Source organism: Condylura cristata, unplaced genomic scaffold, assembly GCF_000260355.1.
Source record: "Condylura cristata isolate star-nosed mole 26May11 unplaced genomic scaffold, ConCri1.0 scaffold00014, whole genome shotgun sequence".
Classification (NCBI taxonomy): Eukaryota; Metazoa; Chordata; class Mammalia; order Eulipotyphla; family Talpidae; genus Condylura; species Condylura cristata.
Genome location: NW_004567115.1, coordinates 9,664,694 through 9,684,734, shown reverse-complemented (window position 1 = coordinate 9,684,734; position 20,041 = coordinate 9,664,694). Strand labels below are relative to the sequence as shown.

The 20,041-nt window shown below is 36.9% G+C and overlaps 1 protein-coding gene across 1 annotated transcript in view; it reads right to left on the bottom strand.

The window, feature by feature from the left end:
* Positions 1-759: 759 nt before the first annotated feature.
* The window catches only part of PIK3CB (phosphatidylinositol-4,5-bisphosphate 3-kinase, catalytic subunit beta), a 123,745-nt gene continuing 104,463 nt past the window's right edge, over positions 760-20,041 (bottom strand). Inside the window, exons 21-25 of the mRNA XM_012724769.1 lie at positions 9,607-9,774; positions 8,523-8,646; positions 3,796-3,941; positions 2,618-2,750; positions 760-2,238 (exon numbers count right to left, since the gene is read on the bottom strand). Coding sequence (XP_012580223.1) covers positions 2,101-2,238; positions 2,618-2,750; positions 3,796-3,941; positions 8,523-8,646; positions 9,607-9,774 — 709 coding nt within the window. The 3' untranslated portion in view covers positions 760-2,100. The remainder of the gene's footprint in view (positions 2,239-2,617; positions 2,751-3,795; positions 3,942-8,522; positions 8,647-9,606; positions 9,775-20,041) is intronic.

Here is a 20,041-nt window from a genome sequence, read left to right as displayed (position 1 = left end):
GAGTCAAAAGTATGCCATTCATTAAGTATGCAGGGAGCATCTGCTTAGAATATCCAGCAGCTACTGGAATTTATTGTGCTACTGGATCCCATCTATCTTTTGGAGGGAGGGTGAGACAGATTAAGAACCATCCCGGGCATTGGCCCAGCATGGTTTAGCGAAGTTAATTCCCTTTCCTGCTCTTGGAGACATTTACAATCACTAATTTGGCATTCATTTATTAAGGCCCCTTTGGGTTTGAAGAGGTCCTTTTGGAAATAGTGGTGCCAGCTTCTGCCTGGAAATGGTCTCTGTTCTTCAAACACTGCTTGCATGTAATAATGTATTGATAAGGAACAAAGATTCCTCAACAAACCTTCTACACATTCCGAACTCTCATTGAGTCAAGACCATTCCTGGGAATGTTAAAAACCAGAGATTACGATCTATACTCAAGTGAGTTATCTACAGAAAACTGTGGCCTGCCCTGGGCATCTGCCCCAGTGTTTCAATATGGCCTTGGCATAGATACCAAGTAACTGAAAGGAAAATCCCCAAACCTCAGAGTACAGAATCTCCTTGAGGGCATCCTTTTGCAAAGTCTAAGAGGCATCTTACACTGTCTGATGGGGTTGGAAAGCAGGGAAAGAAGTCAGAGACCATGAGGCTCAATCTACTCCAGAGGTTGGTTTTTCTGACTTGACTATTTCTCAGAAGCCCATTGATAATAAAGTCCAAAGGTCTATGCTGCCCATAAAGAAGAGACCCACACAACCCGACTGCAGTCATTGCTAGCTCACCCATTTATTTGACTAAGAACATTTAGGTGGACAACAAAATTAAACAATCTTCAATAAAATTCCCATATAAAACTCAGTCACAGGGCAAATACTTCTCTTTCCTAGTCACTGAGGATTGAAAGCTCCCAATATTCTTTGGAGAATAAGCAGTAGTTTTGCTGGGTGTTGCCAGTACTCAAAAAGATCATCCATTTACACATTCAAACCAGTAGTTCCTATTGCACATATTAACATTATTTGCCATCTAGCACCCTAAGTATATGGTACCTCAACAAATAAATTAAAGAATTCCAGGTGGCACAAAACTATTTCAGTTTGAACTAATATCCTTGAAAAATCACATTATTACAAGTTTTAATAAATACAGTAAGAACATCTGGCACTTTTACTTAAATACTGGATTTTAGGTCTGGAATTTATTCCATAAATAGTTTTCTTTTCATTTGCTTTCTACCTTGGATTCATGACTCAAGTATTATGCTCTATGAAATGAACTCTTTCATAGATGCCATGTAAAAATTATATTAATATGTGCCTCATTACAGAAGCAGCTGGAAGAACTGGATCACATAGTCAACTGAAAAGTTACTTAGGAAAAAGCTCTGCTTTTTGTAAAACTTTCAAACACAGGCTGAAGAAAACCAAAGAATCATCTTTTTATATAGAACTCCCACTAGAAATATTATAAATATATATGCAGCATATATATTATATTTGCCTCACTAGTTGATTTTCAGCAAGTCTGGTTGGGATGATGCTATCATGGTAGATAAATATTAACAAATAATTATTGTTTCCACAGGTTTAAAAGATTTCTTTTGAAAAATAATCATAATTTCAAATTATATTATAATTTGTAGTTTACACAATTTAAGAAGGGAAGAAAGACCTTTCTTTTAAGCCTCATTTGGAAAATAAGAGCAGCCACCAGTCCCCAGATATGGATAAGCTGGCTGAGTGATAACACTTGGTCACAATACTAAAAAGAAGTATTTACACCTTTCTGGAAAAGTACCAAATACTTTTTTAAAAGAAAGAAAATCTCTAGTAGCATTCCTTGGCGTGCAAAGTCATCAGGAAATGATTATCCATAATGTTGACAGTTTTCATGATGAATCTTGGAAGCATTCAAAAAAGCAGAGAGTGGTCATCAGGGATTGTTCAGATTGGGTTTTGTGGGATGACTTGTTTTTAATTTAACTGTGAATTCCAGGATTTCATTCCCTTTATAACATCTCTGGCAGGGTCATGTTCAATTTAGTGCAAGTGCAAAATGAAAACAAAACAAACCAACAAACACATTAGGAGCAAAGGTTGATCGTTAAGATCTATAGTCTTTCCGAACTGTGTGGGCCATCCAGTTCACTTTAGTAGTCCAGCTTTCCCTGAGCGCCTCATCAAATTTCTGCTTAAATTGTTTGAGTGCTTCCTCTTCACTCTTCCCTAAGGCAAGAGAGTCCTAAAAAACAAAAGAAAAATTATCTGGTTTTATACATCCTTCATTGTGACATCTAAATGTCCCAGCCCATCAGAGGCTGGCTCGGTCATGCCGCCCTACTACCTGCTCAAGGAATGTCTCATGCTCTTATTTAAATACTGTTTACAGGAGGGAACACAAACACCAAGGTAGATGATAATATAATCTCTGCCAGATGGTTTTTGAAGATGAAATAAGTTCATGATTATTGTATGACAACTACTGAGTTGTTAACCACTTCAATCCTGAGGAAGAGCCAGGAGTTCTTCATATTATTCCTTTTGAATATCTGAATGATGCAGGTAGGTAGAGCTGAACTCCATGCCCAAAAATTCTAACATATATTCAAAGGGGGTTATACCTTAAGATACTGTATGTCCTTGACCGATGTGAGTTCAGGAAGCCCTGCCGTCAACATCAATGCAAATAGAGTGATGAAGAGATTCCCATGCCGTCGTAAAATCAGATATGCATCCTCACAACACTGGCGGAACCTTTAGTTGATTCACCAACCACAAGAGCATGAAGTAAGCAGAGAGATAGCACATTTCATAAAGGAATGAAAGAGAGACATCTAGATTTTCCATCAGCCCTGGAAAATTTCTGCCGAACTAATGGCTCATTCACGTTTTTGAAAACTATCCCAGAACTATTATTTACATAGAATAAATGAAACTTTCCACATATCTTTGGGAAAAACCCACTAAATTGAAATTCTATGATAAAAGGCAACATAGCATTTAATACCGGTTGTTGTTGTTTTTTTTTAATCCTATGAGACAAAAAAAAAAAAATGATATGAAACACGTGGTAGTTATGATCCAAGAGGATTTCTGAACACATTTGTAGTCTGACTACAGGCTAGGGTGCCCCCCCCCAAAATGACAATGCTTTTACAATAAGCTTCTTTGTCTTTTTGCCTTGCTTCTCTCCTCACTTCAAGATGGACATTCAAGAAGACAATCAAATCCTACTTCCCTACTTTTGCCAAAGAAAAATGTGGGTTCAGAAGTATAGTCTGCAAAAACACAGGCAAAACTAGAAATATAACAGTAGTCATTTGATAAGTATACTGTATGTATGAGTAGGTCATGCCATATAACATATCTGTAATCATCCTAATAGCCCTGATACTTAATTATACTTTGCCCCATTTTAAGAGGTAAGACAAGAAAAGCAATGTGCTTGAGAACATACAAGTAGCCAACAATAGATCAGAGATTTCAGTCTGAGTCCCAGCTCCCTCATTGTTTCTTCTCAGCACCTCACTGTCAAACGTCTTCATAGTTTCAAAGACAGATAAAAAGTAGTATACTATTGGAATAAAACATAGTAGCTTATGTCAAATTTCTATCATTCTTTTTCCTCCTAAGCATTTCTGAACTAACATGAATCTCACAGGAAAATTCCCCAAAAACCTCCTCTTAGTAGATGAATTATCTTCCAATCCAAAGATACCTCAGCTAAGAAATGCTAGTACAGCTGGTCAGGCGAGGAAATGTTACATGTGTTGACCCTTGACACAAAAGCAATACTCACCGACCAAACTTTTCAGTGTTTCCTGTTTTTCCTTGCTGAATCACATGAATGAAATCATAGGTAAGAATAAAAGGCACTCGTTCCCTTTTAATGCCAAATTTAGACTTGAAATTTCCAAGAATATGTCCAAAGTCAATGTGGAAGAGCTAAAAAACAAATGGGACTTGTTTTAATTTCCTTTATTTTTCTTACAGATTCTAAATGGAAAGACAAGATCTCAGTAGTCCTAGACTCCATTCACTGTACCAGTTTTCATGTGAACCGCTTTTATTCCCTGAATTCATAGCTTACTGGGGAAGAGTATTTCTACCACTCATACATCTATGATACTCCATAATAACCCTGATATTAAATGAATATTCCCAGGGAGAAAGAAAAATCTTGAAAAAGAAAACTATATTCAAAACAATAATTATGTCTGATTTGAAAATGTCAAATAGTTCCACATATTAAAACACATATTTCTATGTCAATATTCTACATAAAGAAACATAACAGAAAGAGAGTATATCCTTGCCCCACCGGCTCTTTCACACACTCAGTTAGTATTTAAATGTTACTTCTCCCTCACCCTTCTACATGTCTGTCTTGGTAGTTAGTTACCTGTGTTTTTAAACAGTATGTGTTTTTTTACTTCATCATTTTAATTCTTATTATGGAAGGTAGAGACTTAGACCTCTAGTCTGATTGCATCAGTTTCTTTGACCAGTATTCACTGTTTGTATTGTTCAACTATGTAAATATATTTCAAACCTCATCTTTTTCCTTGACAAAAATTGGAGGGCTGTTCTATGATCCTATCTTTTGTTCTCACCCCAATTTAAAAACCCTAAAAATGAAAATTATCAAAACAGCTTTCTATATGGTCATGTAATCTATTAGTTCCCCTCTAACTGTTCTTTAGCCTGTTGTAGCATCATCATTCTGAGTTCTCCCTGTTAGTCTTCTCCCATTTGGACTGTCTGTTTTCTGAGTTCCACATCACATTAACTTTTGCTTTAAACCAGGGTTTCTCAATATCAGGCTGACATTATTCTGGACATTCAATATCAGGCTGGGCTCAGCATCAGGCTGACATTCTTTGGTGTGAGATTCTATTCTATCCCCTATGTGAGGTATTCAGGAGCATCACTAGCCTCCACCTCCTGGATGCCAGTGGTACAATCTAAAATGTCCCTCCACATACAGACAAATGTGCCCTAAAGGTGAATCGCACCAGTTGATACTATTCTTTTAGACCCTTATTTTATTAGATGCCATCCTCCTTATTCTGGCAGATTTCTGAAAAGAAAACAAAACAACTGTAGAGGTGATACAGCTTTTGAGACCCTGTATGTTCAAAATGTCTATATTCTACTTTTATACTTGACAGATAATTTGGTTATAGAATTTTAGGTTAGAAATAATTTTCTCAGGCCCTCCCTGGTGCTACAATGGGTTAAAGTGCAGAACTATGAAGCTGTCCGAAGCCACTGAAGCTAATTTCGATCCCCAGCCAGGGAGGTGACCCACACTGATAGCAGATCTCTTCTGTTTCGCCCACTGCACCCCTCAAACAGTGTGTTTCAGTAGATCTGCCTGTTCTGTGAATACCCTGTCTCTGGTGAATCCTCTCATCCCCCACACCTCTAGCCTGCATCCCAGTTCTTATATACATAAATAAATCTTTAAAAAAAAATTTCTCTCAAAATTATAAAGATTACCACACACCATCTTATTAATTTCCAATGTTGCTACAGCGAAGTCAAGATTTTTTTACTCCTGAACTCTTTTATGTCACCTAATGAACTCTGGAAAGATTTTAAGACCTTTTCTTTATGCCTGACACACTGAAAGTCATGGTGAAAAGACTTAGGGTCTTTTCATCCATTCTAAGGACAATTGTGACGAGTATTCATGAATACAAACTTTGGAAAAATGTTTTCATATTACGTGGTTGGCAAGTTCCTTTTCTTCATCTTCTCTGCTACTTCTTATACAACCTTTATTAGGATGAAGGTGGAACTCCCTTGTAATGACTGACTATTACCTCTGAACACTCTTGTATCTATCAGGTATTTTCATTCTTTTGGGGAAGTTAAGGAACAATAAGCAAGATGGTTAAAAAAGAGAGAATTTGAGGGTCCTCCCTGGTGGTGCAGCAGGTTAAAGCACAGCACTAAGAAGCTAAAGTCACTTCAGCATTGAGTTCAATCCCCACCCTGGAGGTGACCCACATGGAGCAGCAGACCTCTCCTGACCTGCATGCTGCTCCCCTCAGCAGTACACTTCGTCGATCTGCCTGTTCTGCACTCCACTCTGTCTCTGGTGAATCCTCTCATTGCCCCTGCACCTCTGGCTTGTACCCCAGTTCTGTATGCATAAATAAATCTTTAAAAAAAATTTGAACCAAAATGCCAAAATAAAATCCTGTTATGTTCACTCTTTGTAGCCTCAAATTTCTCACCTATAAATGGGAATACACTGCCATTGACTCTGTAAGGTTATCACAAGGATTGAAATTAAAAAATTAGAAATGTGGCCCTCCCTGGTGGTGCAGCGGGTTAAAGCACAGCACCAGGATGCTAAAGCCACTTCTGCATGAGTTCGATTCCCTCCTGCCTGGGAGGTGACCACACGGCGTGGCAGACCTCTCCTGGCCCACCTGCTGCTCCCCTCAGCAGTGTACTTTGTCGATCTGCCTGTTCTGCTCGCCACTCTGTCTCTGGTGAAGCCTCCCGCTGCCCCTGAGCCTCTGGCCTGTACCCCAGTTCTGTATGCACAAATAAATAAATCTTAAAAAAAAAAAATTAGAAATATGCTTGAATTTAAAAAATTTTCTTTATTAAGTTGTTTTACCTTCTTACATCATTGCTCATTTTTGTACAATATTTGCTTCCTACCCTAGGTGTGGCCCCCATAAATCTCCCACCACCACTTTCCCTATAATCTATCACCATAATCCCTTGTGCTCTTCTCTTCCTGTTTTGATCCCCTGCTGTTTTATGCCTCAGATCTACAGTTTACCTGTAAGTTTTGTCTTTTCTTTTTTGGACCCTATTTTCAGCTTCCCTATATTCCTCCTATAAGTGAAACCATCTGATTTCTTTTTCCTTCTGACTTATTTCATTGAGCATAATCATTTCCAGTTATATCTGTTTCTGTGAATGTGTGCCTGAACTATGATATAAGTCCAATAAATACTGGCTTATCCTTGGCTTCTATTCTAACTTTTACTTGTTCTTTTTAATTTCTAAAAATTCTATTTTCTGAATTGTAAAGAGAATAATCTGCTTTTCATAGATACAACATAGTCTTTACATTTTAAAATTATTTCTGTTTACTATAGTCACTTGTTTCCCCAAATTCTTTTTTCCCATTTTGCTTATTTTGGTCTCCATCTTTCATGGCTGGCTTCTCTCAGATAAAACTGCTTATTCTTGGTGAGCCACTAATATTTAAGTCTGAGTCAATTAAAAGATGAATACATGATAAGATTGTTCACTGGTGTGATTCCTTGCAGAGGGATGGAGAAAGACATCAATTGTCAAGGATCTACAGGTCTTTCCACTGGCACTAATTAGATTCTCTTGATAAGAATCATGCAGTCTCCATCTGAAAAGTGGGGATATATAATTGCCTGCTAATGTCTTTGGAGAAAAGCAAGCAGAAGTGACTAGGGATTGCACCATGTAATTAGCCATCTTTCAATTAATGCCCTCTTTTTTTTTCTTTTATAGATTTATTTATGCATACAAAACTGGGTGCAGGTCAGAGTTGCGGAGGGTAGGGAGTGTGTGTATGTGAAAGAATTCACCAGAGACAGAATGGGGAGCAAAACAGGCAGATGTACTGAAACACACTGCTGAGGGGAGCAATGGGCAGGTGGGGAGAGGTCTGCCATGCCATGTTTGTTGCTTCCCTGGCTGGGTATTGAACTTGTGCTGCAGTGGCTGCAGGTCACTTCATAGTGCTGTGCTTCATAACCTGCTGTGCTACTAGGAAGGGCCCTTAATGCCCATTTTTAATGTAGCAACTTTCCCTCAGTGTATGTAGAATCTGGTATTCTTAAGTCAGAAAAATCAGTTTCTTCAGAGAATTGATCTCTTTCTTGAGCTTGGGAAGAACAGACTTGATAACTGATAACTATATCTATATATATCTATATATATACTGTCAATCAATCTGTTTTCAGTTCTCACATTTCCATCTTTAGCAGCATCCAGTACTTCTGAATCTAGAGATTTTCTTGGACCAATAAAACTTTAAAAAGATTTCCACTTTCTCAGCTATGCTCAGTTACTAACACTTGTCCATATGGGAAGAAGTCCCTATGCCATACATTTATTTATACTTAATGTTCTAAAAGCTCCACTCATCCTGTGTGTTACCTGTTCTTTCTATTGCTAGGTATGTGTGTAGATGTGTTATCAATAAAATGTCTTATACTGAAAGAAGAGGTCACTTTTAAGTATCTGCAATATTTTTAAGCTTATAAATAGATGCTCATCAGCTAACTAAACAGACAAAAAAAAGTATGAGGTAAATGGACAATGAAACAAAAGGTAGGAAGTCAAATGAAACACAAAGACTTCTGCCCTCTTCACTAAGGTTTGAGAATCCTAAAAATTAAAGACTCCAAGTAACTAAGAATCAATGAAGAATTTGCCTAAGTTTCATACGCGACTGCACTGTACAAAAGTAATAGTATCAGTGAAGCTTTTGACAGAGTCTGGGAAGCAGCTCACCTGGCCAGTTTTTTTGACCATGATATTGTCACTATGTCTGTCACCAATCCCAAGGACATAAGAAGCTACACAGTAGCCGGCACAGGACAAAGTAAACTCCTCAATGGCTCGATCCAGGTCCTCCCTGAATAAAAGGAAAAATAAGAACAACAAAGATTTTAGCCTCCAAATGTGTGGAATGAGGCCCACACTTCTTGTTCCCTTTTACTGCCCAAAGCATATGGACAGAAAATGCTGCATTAGCCAAGAAAAGGAGGATGATCACAGCAGAGGAGTCAGCAGGCTGCCTAAACACATAAGATTACCCAAACCTTGGCCATTCAAAATGCTGTGTCGCAGGGGTATGTTCAGTGAGGATGGACAGGTTCCTATGCACAGTAATCAAAGGAGACCATCAGTTTTTGCTGAATGATGTTGGGGCTTCAGAATATTTTTGTCAGTTTTGAACTAAACCTTTAATTACATTATTAGAGTTAAATATTTCAGTTCCAATCAAAAGTGAGTAATACAGATTCTTTAGATATAAGGTCCTAAAATCAAATTGTGGAAACAGATTCTCACACATACAACTCTTTGGATTTTGCCAATGATAAAAATTTAAAACTGACTTCAATCTTTAGACAAAAATACTTGCAGAACATTACCACCTGAATGCAATTCCTTAGTTTCCTATGTCTCAAGGTTTCTGCAATACACTAGTCATAAATAACATAATTCCTAATAATTTTCAATTTTAAGAGACCACAGTCTCTAAACTCATGTATTTCTATTTCAAATATCTACTGAAAGTTCACTACATGGATACAATTGCAGAAACTTTAACAAAAATACATTTTTAAAATGCTTAAATTCTTAGGTTATAACTACTACATGGCTCTAAAATATGATCTAGATAAAACAGAATTCAATGGTCATCATCTGTAAGGTGCTAAAGAAATCCTATTTGTCATTCTGCTCTAACCTGAAATGAAGCAAATAAATAATACACATATTTCCTCTAGGACACTGATAATTCTATTTTGGAGGACAGTTATTTGATTGGTTGTCTGCTCAGAAATTTAATAACCAAACAGAGTGAACTAACCCAGAATTGTATTCTTTAAGCCAGTTCAGAAGGGCATCTTTGTTGAAAGCTGCTGCAGCAGCCACATTGCTACTGGTCAGCTGAATGTCAGCAATTGTCTCAGAGGTGCTCACAACTTCAATGAGGCCAGAGCGGTCTCCTGTTGCTAAACAGCCATAAGGCAGCATCCTGAAAAGGAGGAAAAAAAAATGATGTGAAGAGTCACATGTGTTTATTATCCATAAAAAAATCATTAACTCAGTATCTCTTTGACTTAAAAACATTCTTAAATATTTGTTTTAATTTAAAACAAAACCCGTGCCATCAATATATTATTGTCAAATGGGAAAAATACAAGTCCTACCTCCTATTAAAGGAGTAAATCTCTTTATGGAATAATTTACTGAAATTCCAATGTGCCACCTAAACATATGTTGTATAATATAGTAATATATTCTATGTGAAATATTCAATTTGTGTAGGTGGACAGAAACAAATCAGATAAAATAAATCTTTTACGAAAAAGGTGCTACTTCATAGGTCAAGCACTTTCTACATTACTTTGGTTAATGCCAACTACTTCCTTTAGTTGTTGAATCCCACAATTGTAAGATTATCTTTGACTAAAAATATAGAGTCTACTAAGTTCACTCTGCCTTCACTCTTCTGCAAGTCACCAGTAGCCTTTACTCAATTATTTGGTTTCCTAATTAGTCTCCCTGCTTAACATTATACCTGTTCTAGTTGTGACAGCAACATAATCCATCCAAAATATGTTTCTCCCTTGTTGAACTTTTTACACAGGCTTCCCTCCTTAGAGTAGTGTCAGCTTGCTTGACATGGCTTATAAGGCTTTCAATATGGCACCCTTTTCCCTTTCTTAGAATCCTCCCCTTGTTCCTTTTGTTCTTACTATAATGGCTTCCTTGCTAGTCATCAAACATATTAGGCACAGTTGTGCCTCATTCCTTTATTCATGTTATTTTCTCCACTTGCTAGTGCAAAATATTCTTTTCAAAGATCTATTTCACCTGTGTGAAATGTCACATCTCAGTGAGAAATCCCCCAGATCATTCTATTTAAATTTGTAATACTATTATGATACAATATTTGTTGCCTCTTCCCTGCTTTATGTTTTTCTACAACTTCCGATACTACCTAATATCCTGTACACTTTATTAATTCACTTATTGTCTGTCTCCACCATTAGGAAGAAGTTCAGATAGAGATGTTTTATTTATTGCTGTAGCCTCAGTGCCTGAGAATGTGTTTGGCATAAAGCAGGCACTCAACAGATATTTTTGAATGGATAAATTTAATATCAAAATTCTTATACAGTAGGTTCCTAAATTTTTTTTAAGATTTATTTATTTATGAATACAGAACTGGGGTACAGGCCAGAGGTGCAGGGGCAGTGAGAGGATTCACCATAGCCAGAGTGGACAGCAGAAAGGGCAGATTGATGAAGTCCACTGCTAAGGGGGGCAGTGGCCGAGACAGAAGAGGTCTGCTGCTCCATGAGGGTTACATCTGGGGCGGGTATCTAACTTGCACTGAAGCAGCCTTGGCTTTAAGTGCTGTGCTTTAACCCACTGTGCCACCAGAGTGAGCCCAGTTCTTAGCTTTATAAAAGAATCACTATAGTTTGCCAAAGGTCACACAATCAACAAAGTGAAAGATGCAAGATTCAAAACTAGGTCTGTGTCACTCCTAGTGTTCATTTTAAACTCCACAGTAACTGACTATGTTAACAAGCCTCTAAGATTGCTTATTATGCAAAATATTTTTTTCTAAATATAAATAGATAGGCAACATTTTGCTTTGATTTGCATTTCTATGATCCTTAGTAAAAAGAAAATTTTTTTTTATTTCTTTTAACTATTCTAAGTATTTCTTTTGTGTATTAGTGAGATTTTTTTGCTCATTTTCTCAGGATGTAAACACTTTCATTAAGGTATAAGTTTATATGTATTTTTCATTGATGTAAATATATTCTTCAGTTATTTAAAGGCTGAGTATTATCACTAGAGAAATTCTACAATGGAATGACAGCCCTTGGAAAAGATCAAATGGAAAAAATGTTGCATTAAGTGACAAAAGAAAACATAACAGATGTAATTCATAGATTCAATAAATGTTTGGATGCAGATATATGCCAAAAATTACATTAGCTACTGGTGATAAGAGATGAACAAAAAACTAACTTCTGCTCTCCATAAACAGACAATGCACAAATAAACTATGTGCACAGTAATCTTTACATGAGGGAAACAGCCAGGGGAATAAGTCAAGAATCAAGAAAGATCTCCAAGAGTAGGAATAACAGCAGGGCTGGAGGAGAGTGCAATATAGAACATAAAAGCAAGGTGGGGTAAAGAAAGCGTTATAAAAATCCATTAAGAACCCTGCATGGGACCTCCCTGGTGGCTTGGCAGGTTAAAATGCAGCAATGCAAGCTGGCCGCAGCCACTTCAGTGCAAGTTCGATCCCCAGCCCCAGAGGTGATCCACATGTCGTGGCAGACGTCTCCTGACCCACCAGCTGCTCCCTTCAGCAGTGTACTTCATTGATCTGCCTGTTCTGCTCCCCACTCTGTCTCTGGTGAATCCTCTCACCACCCCTGCACCTCTGGTCTGCACCCCAGTTCTGTATGCATAAATAAATTCTAAAAAAAAAAAATAATAACCTGATATAACAGGACTTTATGGGAAAAAGGGAGTTTGTGTGTGTGCCAGTCTGGAGAGAGTATATGAGTGTTATGAAATAACCAGATAAAAAAGCAAAGTTTTTAAAAATAGTTCCTAACTTAATTTCCAACCAACAAATCAATTATTTTGCAAACACTTTCTTAGTTCTAGAAAAATTAGGTTAGGAGAAGAATTATCAAACTAGATGCTGGTAGCCTGGAATACCAAGTGATTGCTTTACATCTGCATTATTAATTTATTTCTCCTTAAAAAAAATTTACTGCTCACTAAGATAGGTAGCTAGGGAGCATGAACATTCCTCTCCTTATCATGACAGAACACATGCTACAGTGCACTTTGGCTCACTTTCCTGCATCTCCTCCTACTTCTCTTGCAGTTACACTGGGCATAAGTTCAACAACTTCCTCTTCAAAAGCAGACAAGGATGAAAGCATCCAGTGTCTTGAAGATGAAATGCTCACAATGGGAAGGAAAAAACATCCTTGTCAAAGAGACAGCTTGACACAAGACAAACACTTGGAGCCCAGACCATCTTGCACAGACAACATGTAACCTTTCAAACAACTTCTACATTTCTTATATAGGTCAATAATACATGACTTGGGAATGCTTAATTTCCTTTCTCACATTTCTAATCCAAAGATCAATTTGTTACCTTTCCACTAAATTAATAATCAAAATGAAATAAATTCTGCAAAAATGGGAATGGCAGCTCCATATCCCTTATTTTTTTGTGGTCTCGACTCCTGACACATCGACTCAAGTATGAATGTTGCCACTGCTCATTGCATTCAAAAGAGGAAAGTGCAACTCCCCCTCTTAATGTTTACATTATGTCCATCTTCTTCCTTTACCCTTCTGAGACTACTGATATTGGTGTCATTAAAGAAAGAGCTGTGGAGCTCTCTTAAAAGGGGGAGAACCCGGGCCCTCCCTGGTGGCGCAGCGGGTTAAAGCACTGCACTGAGAAGCTAAAGCCACTTCCGCATGAGTTCGAATCCCACCTGCCCCGGAGGAGATCACCTGGGCGAGGCTGTCCTCTCCTGACCCGCCCGCTGCTCCCCTCAGCAGTATACTTCGTTGATCTGCCTGTTCTGCTCCCCACTCTGTCTCTGGTGAAGTCTCTCACTGCCCCTGAGTCTCTGGCCTGTACCCCAGTTCTGTATGTACAAATAAATAAATCTTAAAAAAAAAAAAAAAGGGGGGGAGAACCCCATTAGTGTAACTCAGATGTAAAGTCACTGTGAAGACAACTGCAAAAACCAGAGTCCATGTTTGCAGGGTTGGGGGGAGGAGGAGGGAGGAAAGAGACTGTCAAATATATCATGTAGAAACCTCTCTGACAGAGAAAGCCGCTGGCCTATTATTTGTCAACCAAAGGAGGTCAGTTTTGTAAAATATTGATCTAATTTGGCATGAAAGACATCTAAAGTATATTTTGAGACATAAAAATGAAAATGGAATATTCCTGCTAATAATATGGCATTGTTATGGTACTAAAAATACCCCAAATGAAGTAGTAATGTGTAGAAGGTACCTGAATATTTTAGAATTAACTAAAAGAGTGTGTGCAATGTGACCCAGTTTAACCTGAACAGCTGGTCAAAAAAAAAAAAAAAACACAATAGGAATGCTGGAGCATCTATATTTATAGAAACAATTTAAAAATATATATTAATTTGAAAATGAACTCAAAAGAATGAAAGTCCTGCATATTTTTTAAAACATTGGGTCAGAGTACAAAAGTCAGCAAGCAAAGATCTCACTGGACAGACAATTTCCTTTTTCTTCTTGGAGGCATAATGGTTCCCATCAGACAGATAAACAGGTTTATTTCTAGCATTCCCACATGTGGCAGCCTCTTTTTGTTGAGGTCAAATGAACTTCATTTGATGCTGAGTATGCTTTATATATGAACAGGATGGGTAAAGTCAAAAGGATAGAATGTGGTTGGGGTTTTCAGTAAGATTAATGAAACTAAGGACAAAGTCTTTAGCTCAAAACCTTTCCTAACATTAAACTCATCATAAGCTTATCAAAGGAGACCACTGTTTAACTGATAAAGGCTAGAAAGGGCCACGAGAGACTAGCCTAAGTTTGAAAAGTTACACCCACTATTGGAAATATTTCTGGTGGGTATTACTTTATAGAACGAGTCAATAAACTTTTGCTGGAAGTAACTATAACCTGAGTATTTCAGGCACTGCAAACTATTAAGTAACTACTTACTCTGTAGTTACAACATAAAGCAGCCTAAACAACATGTAAACAAACAGATCATGGATTAATGTTAGTAAAACTGTATTTACCACCCCCCCCCCAAAAAAGGGCAGCTCAGACCCTTCTTGATTTTACATAAGCAGAGTTTTTCAGACACACTTTCTTCCTATCTCTGAAGTATTTCTTATAAGTAGTTGACCAAATAACTATATATTGAAAACCAAAATTCTAGTTTTACACAGCTGCATTAGAATTCCTCCTAATTTAAAAGTAAAACCCTGTGTTTATAGTGCTCACAGCATTATTTTTTTAGATGCCCATCTTTATTCCAATCACTTCTACAAGTTCCTTCCACAAAAGGAACTAAACCCATAGCCTTTCTACCTCAACAATACTAGTATAATTTGTTCTGGAAGGATATAAGACTAGGAATGATTCCTTTAAAAAAAGAGTCATCAAAAAGAAACAAGTGGAAAATTATATATTTTGGGCATAGGAACACTTTGATAAACAAAGTTACTTGACATGTCTTACCACGATTGCTTTCTCACTTTAGACTGGTAATATAACAGAAATATCAGGTTTAGGATCACAGACCTGGATTTGAATCTGGTTCTAACACATATATATTTTTGTAACATTTGATAAAGTGTTTAAAATCCTTTGAGCCTTAATTTCTATTAAAAGGAATTAATAACAACCTGATAGAGTGAAAAATTATATATTACATATGGAAAGAATGTAACACAATGTCTAGGTTTAATCAATATGAAGCAATTGTTTTAAGTTGTTTGTTTCCCCCAAGATTTATTTACTTATGCATACAAGAACTGGGGTGTAGGCTAGAGGTGTGAGGGGAAGCAGGTGTGAGTATTCACCAGAGACAGAATGGGGAGCAGAACAGGCAGATATGCTGAAATGCACTGTGAGAAGAGAAGCAGGTGAGATACCAGAGCACCATGTAGGTTATATCCCTGGCCAGCAGGGGATTGACAGTGATGTTTTTAACCCCTGTGCCACCAAGGAGGCCCCAATTGTTTTAAGTCTTTAAAAGATTAAAATAAATTTAGTTATGAAGAAAACATAACTCAAACCTTTAAAAAGTAATCCAGAAATACCCATAATCCTCCAGGAATAAAGTTAGTCACAAGTACAATTTTCCAGCAACCTTCAGGACTAAGCTACTATAGATAGTAAAGAAACAAATAAAAAAGGCAAAACATAAAATAAAAATAAGTCTTAAATAGTTATAATTACGAAGGAAAGTAAAGGAGACCTCTGGATCTCAGAAATGCAAAGAGTATTCACAGCAGTTTATGGCTAGTAGTAGTGACACAGGAGGTTATTTCTCTGCTAGACATGCTAGTACCACAAGAAGAGAGAAATGGGTGAACCTATGGTAGGAAAGATCTGAACCTAAGATCTCTGAAAGTGCTGTCAATTATACAAAAAAAGACTAGAAAATCTTTGACTACTGACTAGATGATGTGGCCTGAGTGCCATCCTAGGGCACCGGATAGGCAATTAAAAATGACTGGGGAACAGAACAAAAGGCAAATTCATTTGGGGGGAACACTTTCACATCCAAAGGAGTAAAACACCCTCTTAGAAAATGCAATCCTGAGGGTCTCTCTGGTGGCTTAGGGGTTAAAACTCAATGCAATTACTATTGAAGCCTAAATTCAATCCCTGCCTATGAGCCTAATCCACAGATGGCACAGCAGACCTCTCCTGTCTCATCCACTGCTCCCCTTAGCAATATATTTCAGTAGATCTGCCTGTTCTTCTCTCCACTCTTCTCTCCACTCTATCTCTGGTGAATCCGCTCACCCTCCTAGACCTCTGGTCTACATCCCAATTTTTCTACCCCCCCAAAAAAAATTCACAGGAAAATAAGATTAAGTAGGTAAACAAAAAAGTGTAATTCCAAAAGATAAACCAAACATGAAAGAGATGCAAAAATATGAAAAATACCAAAAGGAATAGAATGTATAAGAAAAGCATAGTATAAAAAAAGACCAACAGTTTAAGAAAAAATCAAATACAAGACCTACACAAAGATAGTCATTGACATAAACACTATATTAAATTTATAGGAAATGAGACAATGTTTAAGGGAGAACTAGTGAACTGGAAGAAAAAATATAGCAGAAAAATATAAAAAGGAAAAGGAAAAGGAAACATACATTAAGAAACAGAAGAGGGAAAGTCCAACTTACATCTATTAATGATATAGATGATGACTGTGAGAGTGGGAGAACTGCAACATTTAAAATAGATGTATATTTTGTAGAAATTAAAAGATGTGCATTTCTTTAACAAAAAGTTACAATGAGGAGGAAAAATAAAGAAAAATATTTAAAAATTAAATAAAGGCAAATTATAGTAAAACTGAAAAAAAAAAAGGCAGAGATTTTTTTCCACATGTAGATTTCTAAAAATTAACACAAGTCAGAATACTACAGAATAATGTCTTCAAGGCTTCTAAAGAGAGCAGCTGTTGACTACTGGGGAGGTGGGGGGGAAGAAGGGGGAAAGGTGGAGGCAGAGAAGCCAATAAAAAAAAAAGCAGCTGTTAAATTAGATTTTAAAATTCTATACAAGCAGGTAATGTCACCTATACATGGGAATTAAAGGACCTCTGAAAAAATCCACTCTTCCATAAAAAGTACATTGGCAGAATATTGTCAAAATGAATGACTTTAGCACTATGGATCTACTAGAAAAAGTTGCAGCAATCTTCAGTGTTAACTTATGAAAAAGGGCTGATCTCAGTTGTGTTACCATTACCTTTTCCAATCCTTCCTTCCCAACTCTGCAGAAGACTTCATAACTACGAGTACACAATCACAATGAATACAGCAAATATTTTTTACAAAACTATCATGTAATCAGAACCAGTTGTTTAACACTGCAGTTAGACAGTTGACACAAACAATATCCTGACCAAAAAGCTAAGGAGAAGCTTGGAAGTTAGATGTCCACAGGGAACATTGAAAAATTCCAACATATTCATAGAAATCTAGAAGACCATGTTTATAGAAAGAGTTCTATGCATGCCCCAAGTTGTGCCTAGGCACAGTAAAGAAATCAAATGATCTCCCCAGTCTTTTCTTGATAACTTTGAGGCATTATATAGGCTTGGTTAAGTCACTATTTGAATTTCCTGACTGACTGCTGAAGGCATGCCCCAATGCACACAAAACCAGATTCTAGGCATTTAAATAAATCTAAGTTCAATCATTAGCTGGCCAATAAACTAGCCAGTGACCACACATGATGAAGAATTACAAGAACTGAAGAAAATTCTAACATAATTAGTGAGAAAAGTTACTAAATAAACAACAAAGAAAAACAATAAAATATCCTGAGCTAGCAGGACTATCCCATTTTCAAAGCTGTCAAATTACAAAGTGATCAGTTTAAGAAAAAAGTATGAGATTTTTAAAAACCAAGAAAATATGGCAAATCCACAAGAAAAAAAAGCACACTATGAAAAGTGTTCCTAAGAAAGCCCAAATGTTGAATATATTTAGCAAGAATTTTTAAACATCTGTTTAAGTATGTTCAAATTACTAAAGGGAATCATGTGTACAGAAAGAAATGACTTTAGACAGCAGACAATAGGATAATATTCAAAGTGCTGGAAGATCATCAACCAAGAATTCAATATCCAGTAAAACTATTCTTCAGGAAAAAAAAGGAGAAAAACATTCCCAGTTAAAAAACAAAGAATAAAAGATGGAGGATTCATATTTCCTGATTTCAAAATTTACTAAGCCATAGTAATCAAAACTATGCATAAACACAGCCATGTAGATCAATGAAGTCCAGAAAAAAACCTCACATTTACAGTCAAGTGATGTTTGACTGTGCCAGGACAACTCAGTGAAGAAAAAATGGTCTTTTCAACATAACTCTAACAATAAGACAGAAAAGGAGGCAGGGGGGGGGGGGGCGGCACATATGAAACTATTTTAGACATGCAAAAGGAGAAAAAATTTGAACATAGCACAAATTTTAATATTTTAAAAGAGCATGTTATGAAAAAATAATATGGCAATTTTGGAAACATTAACTAACTGTACAATTCTTTTTTTTTTTTAATTTCACCTTTTTTTTTTTAAAGATTTATTTGTGCATACAGAACTGGGGTACAGGCCAGAGGCTCAGGGGCAGTGAGAGGCTTCACCAGAGACAGAGCGGGGAACAGAACAGGCAGATCTACAAAGTACACTGCTGAGGGGAGCAGCGGGCAGGTCAGGAGAGGTCTGCCACACCATATGGTCACCTCCAGGGCAGGCAGGAATCGAACTCATGCGGAAGCGGCTTTGGATTCTCATTGCTGTGCTTTAACCCACTGCGCCACCAGGGAGGGCCATGTACAATTCTTATTTTTAAAAACTGATACACAACTTAAAATCCTATGAGCTACCATAGCATACTTATTAGATTTGCAAAAAATTATAAATAATTCCATTATTGGTAAGGTGATGCAGAAAATGAAACTTTCAGGTATTCAGGTATTTTTAGATGAAGCCTAACACTGCTACAACCATTTTGGAAAGGATTTGCATAATGACAGTTAAATTGAAAAGACAGTTGTCTGACCCAGCAATTCCACTTCTGACTATATAAACTAAATTACTGTCCCATGTGTAAGTAGAAAATGTTTAGAAGTATGTGTACTGGGATTTAGGGTAGGGGGGAGGTAAAAGGGTTGAACACAAATTTATAAGGGAATAGATACATTTTTATATTTATTCAAAGCATTAATTCAGAGGTGAAACTAAGGAATCAGAATGTCAAGTTACCTTGGAAAATATCAAAAAATGTTGAGAGAAAACTGTATTGTATAGGGTATGACAGCACTCAAAGTTCAAAACATACAATGTATACAGTAATGTAGTTAAAACACAAAAAATATGACTACTGTTTTAGAACAGTGGTTAATTCTGAGATGTTAAAAATGGGGTGAGAATGAAAGTCTAGGACCCTCCCTCGTGCACACTACACAGCTAACCTCGGCCACTTCAGTACAAGTTCGATCTCCACCCAGGGAGGTGACCCACATGACACAGCAGATGGCATAGCAGACTGTTCCTGTCTAGTCTGCTGCTCCCCTCAGCAGTGTACTTTTGTCAATCTGCCTGTTCTGCTTCCTACTCTTGTCTCTGATGAATCTCTCACTGACCCTGTACCTCTCTGGCCTGTACCCCTGTTCTGTATGCATAAACAAATAAATTTTTAAAAAAGAAAAAATGGTAAGTCCAATAGATCATCTTAGTCTGCAAACAGTTTTCATGTGACTTGCAGTGATTTTAAACACAGTTGGAAAAGTTGTAAGAAATGCTTTTGAATCTCAATTATTTCACTTGATATTTGAAGATAATTTTTCCAAATTGTTAGCATTTCTCTATAAACAGTACTTTAAAATACCCGAGATAATTCACTTATATTAAAAAACTAATACTTTTTAAACTATTATTCTACTATAAAGCAAATGTTCAAGAAGTTGGTCCAAATTT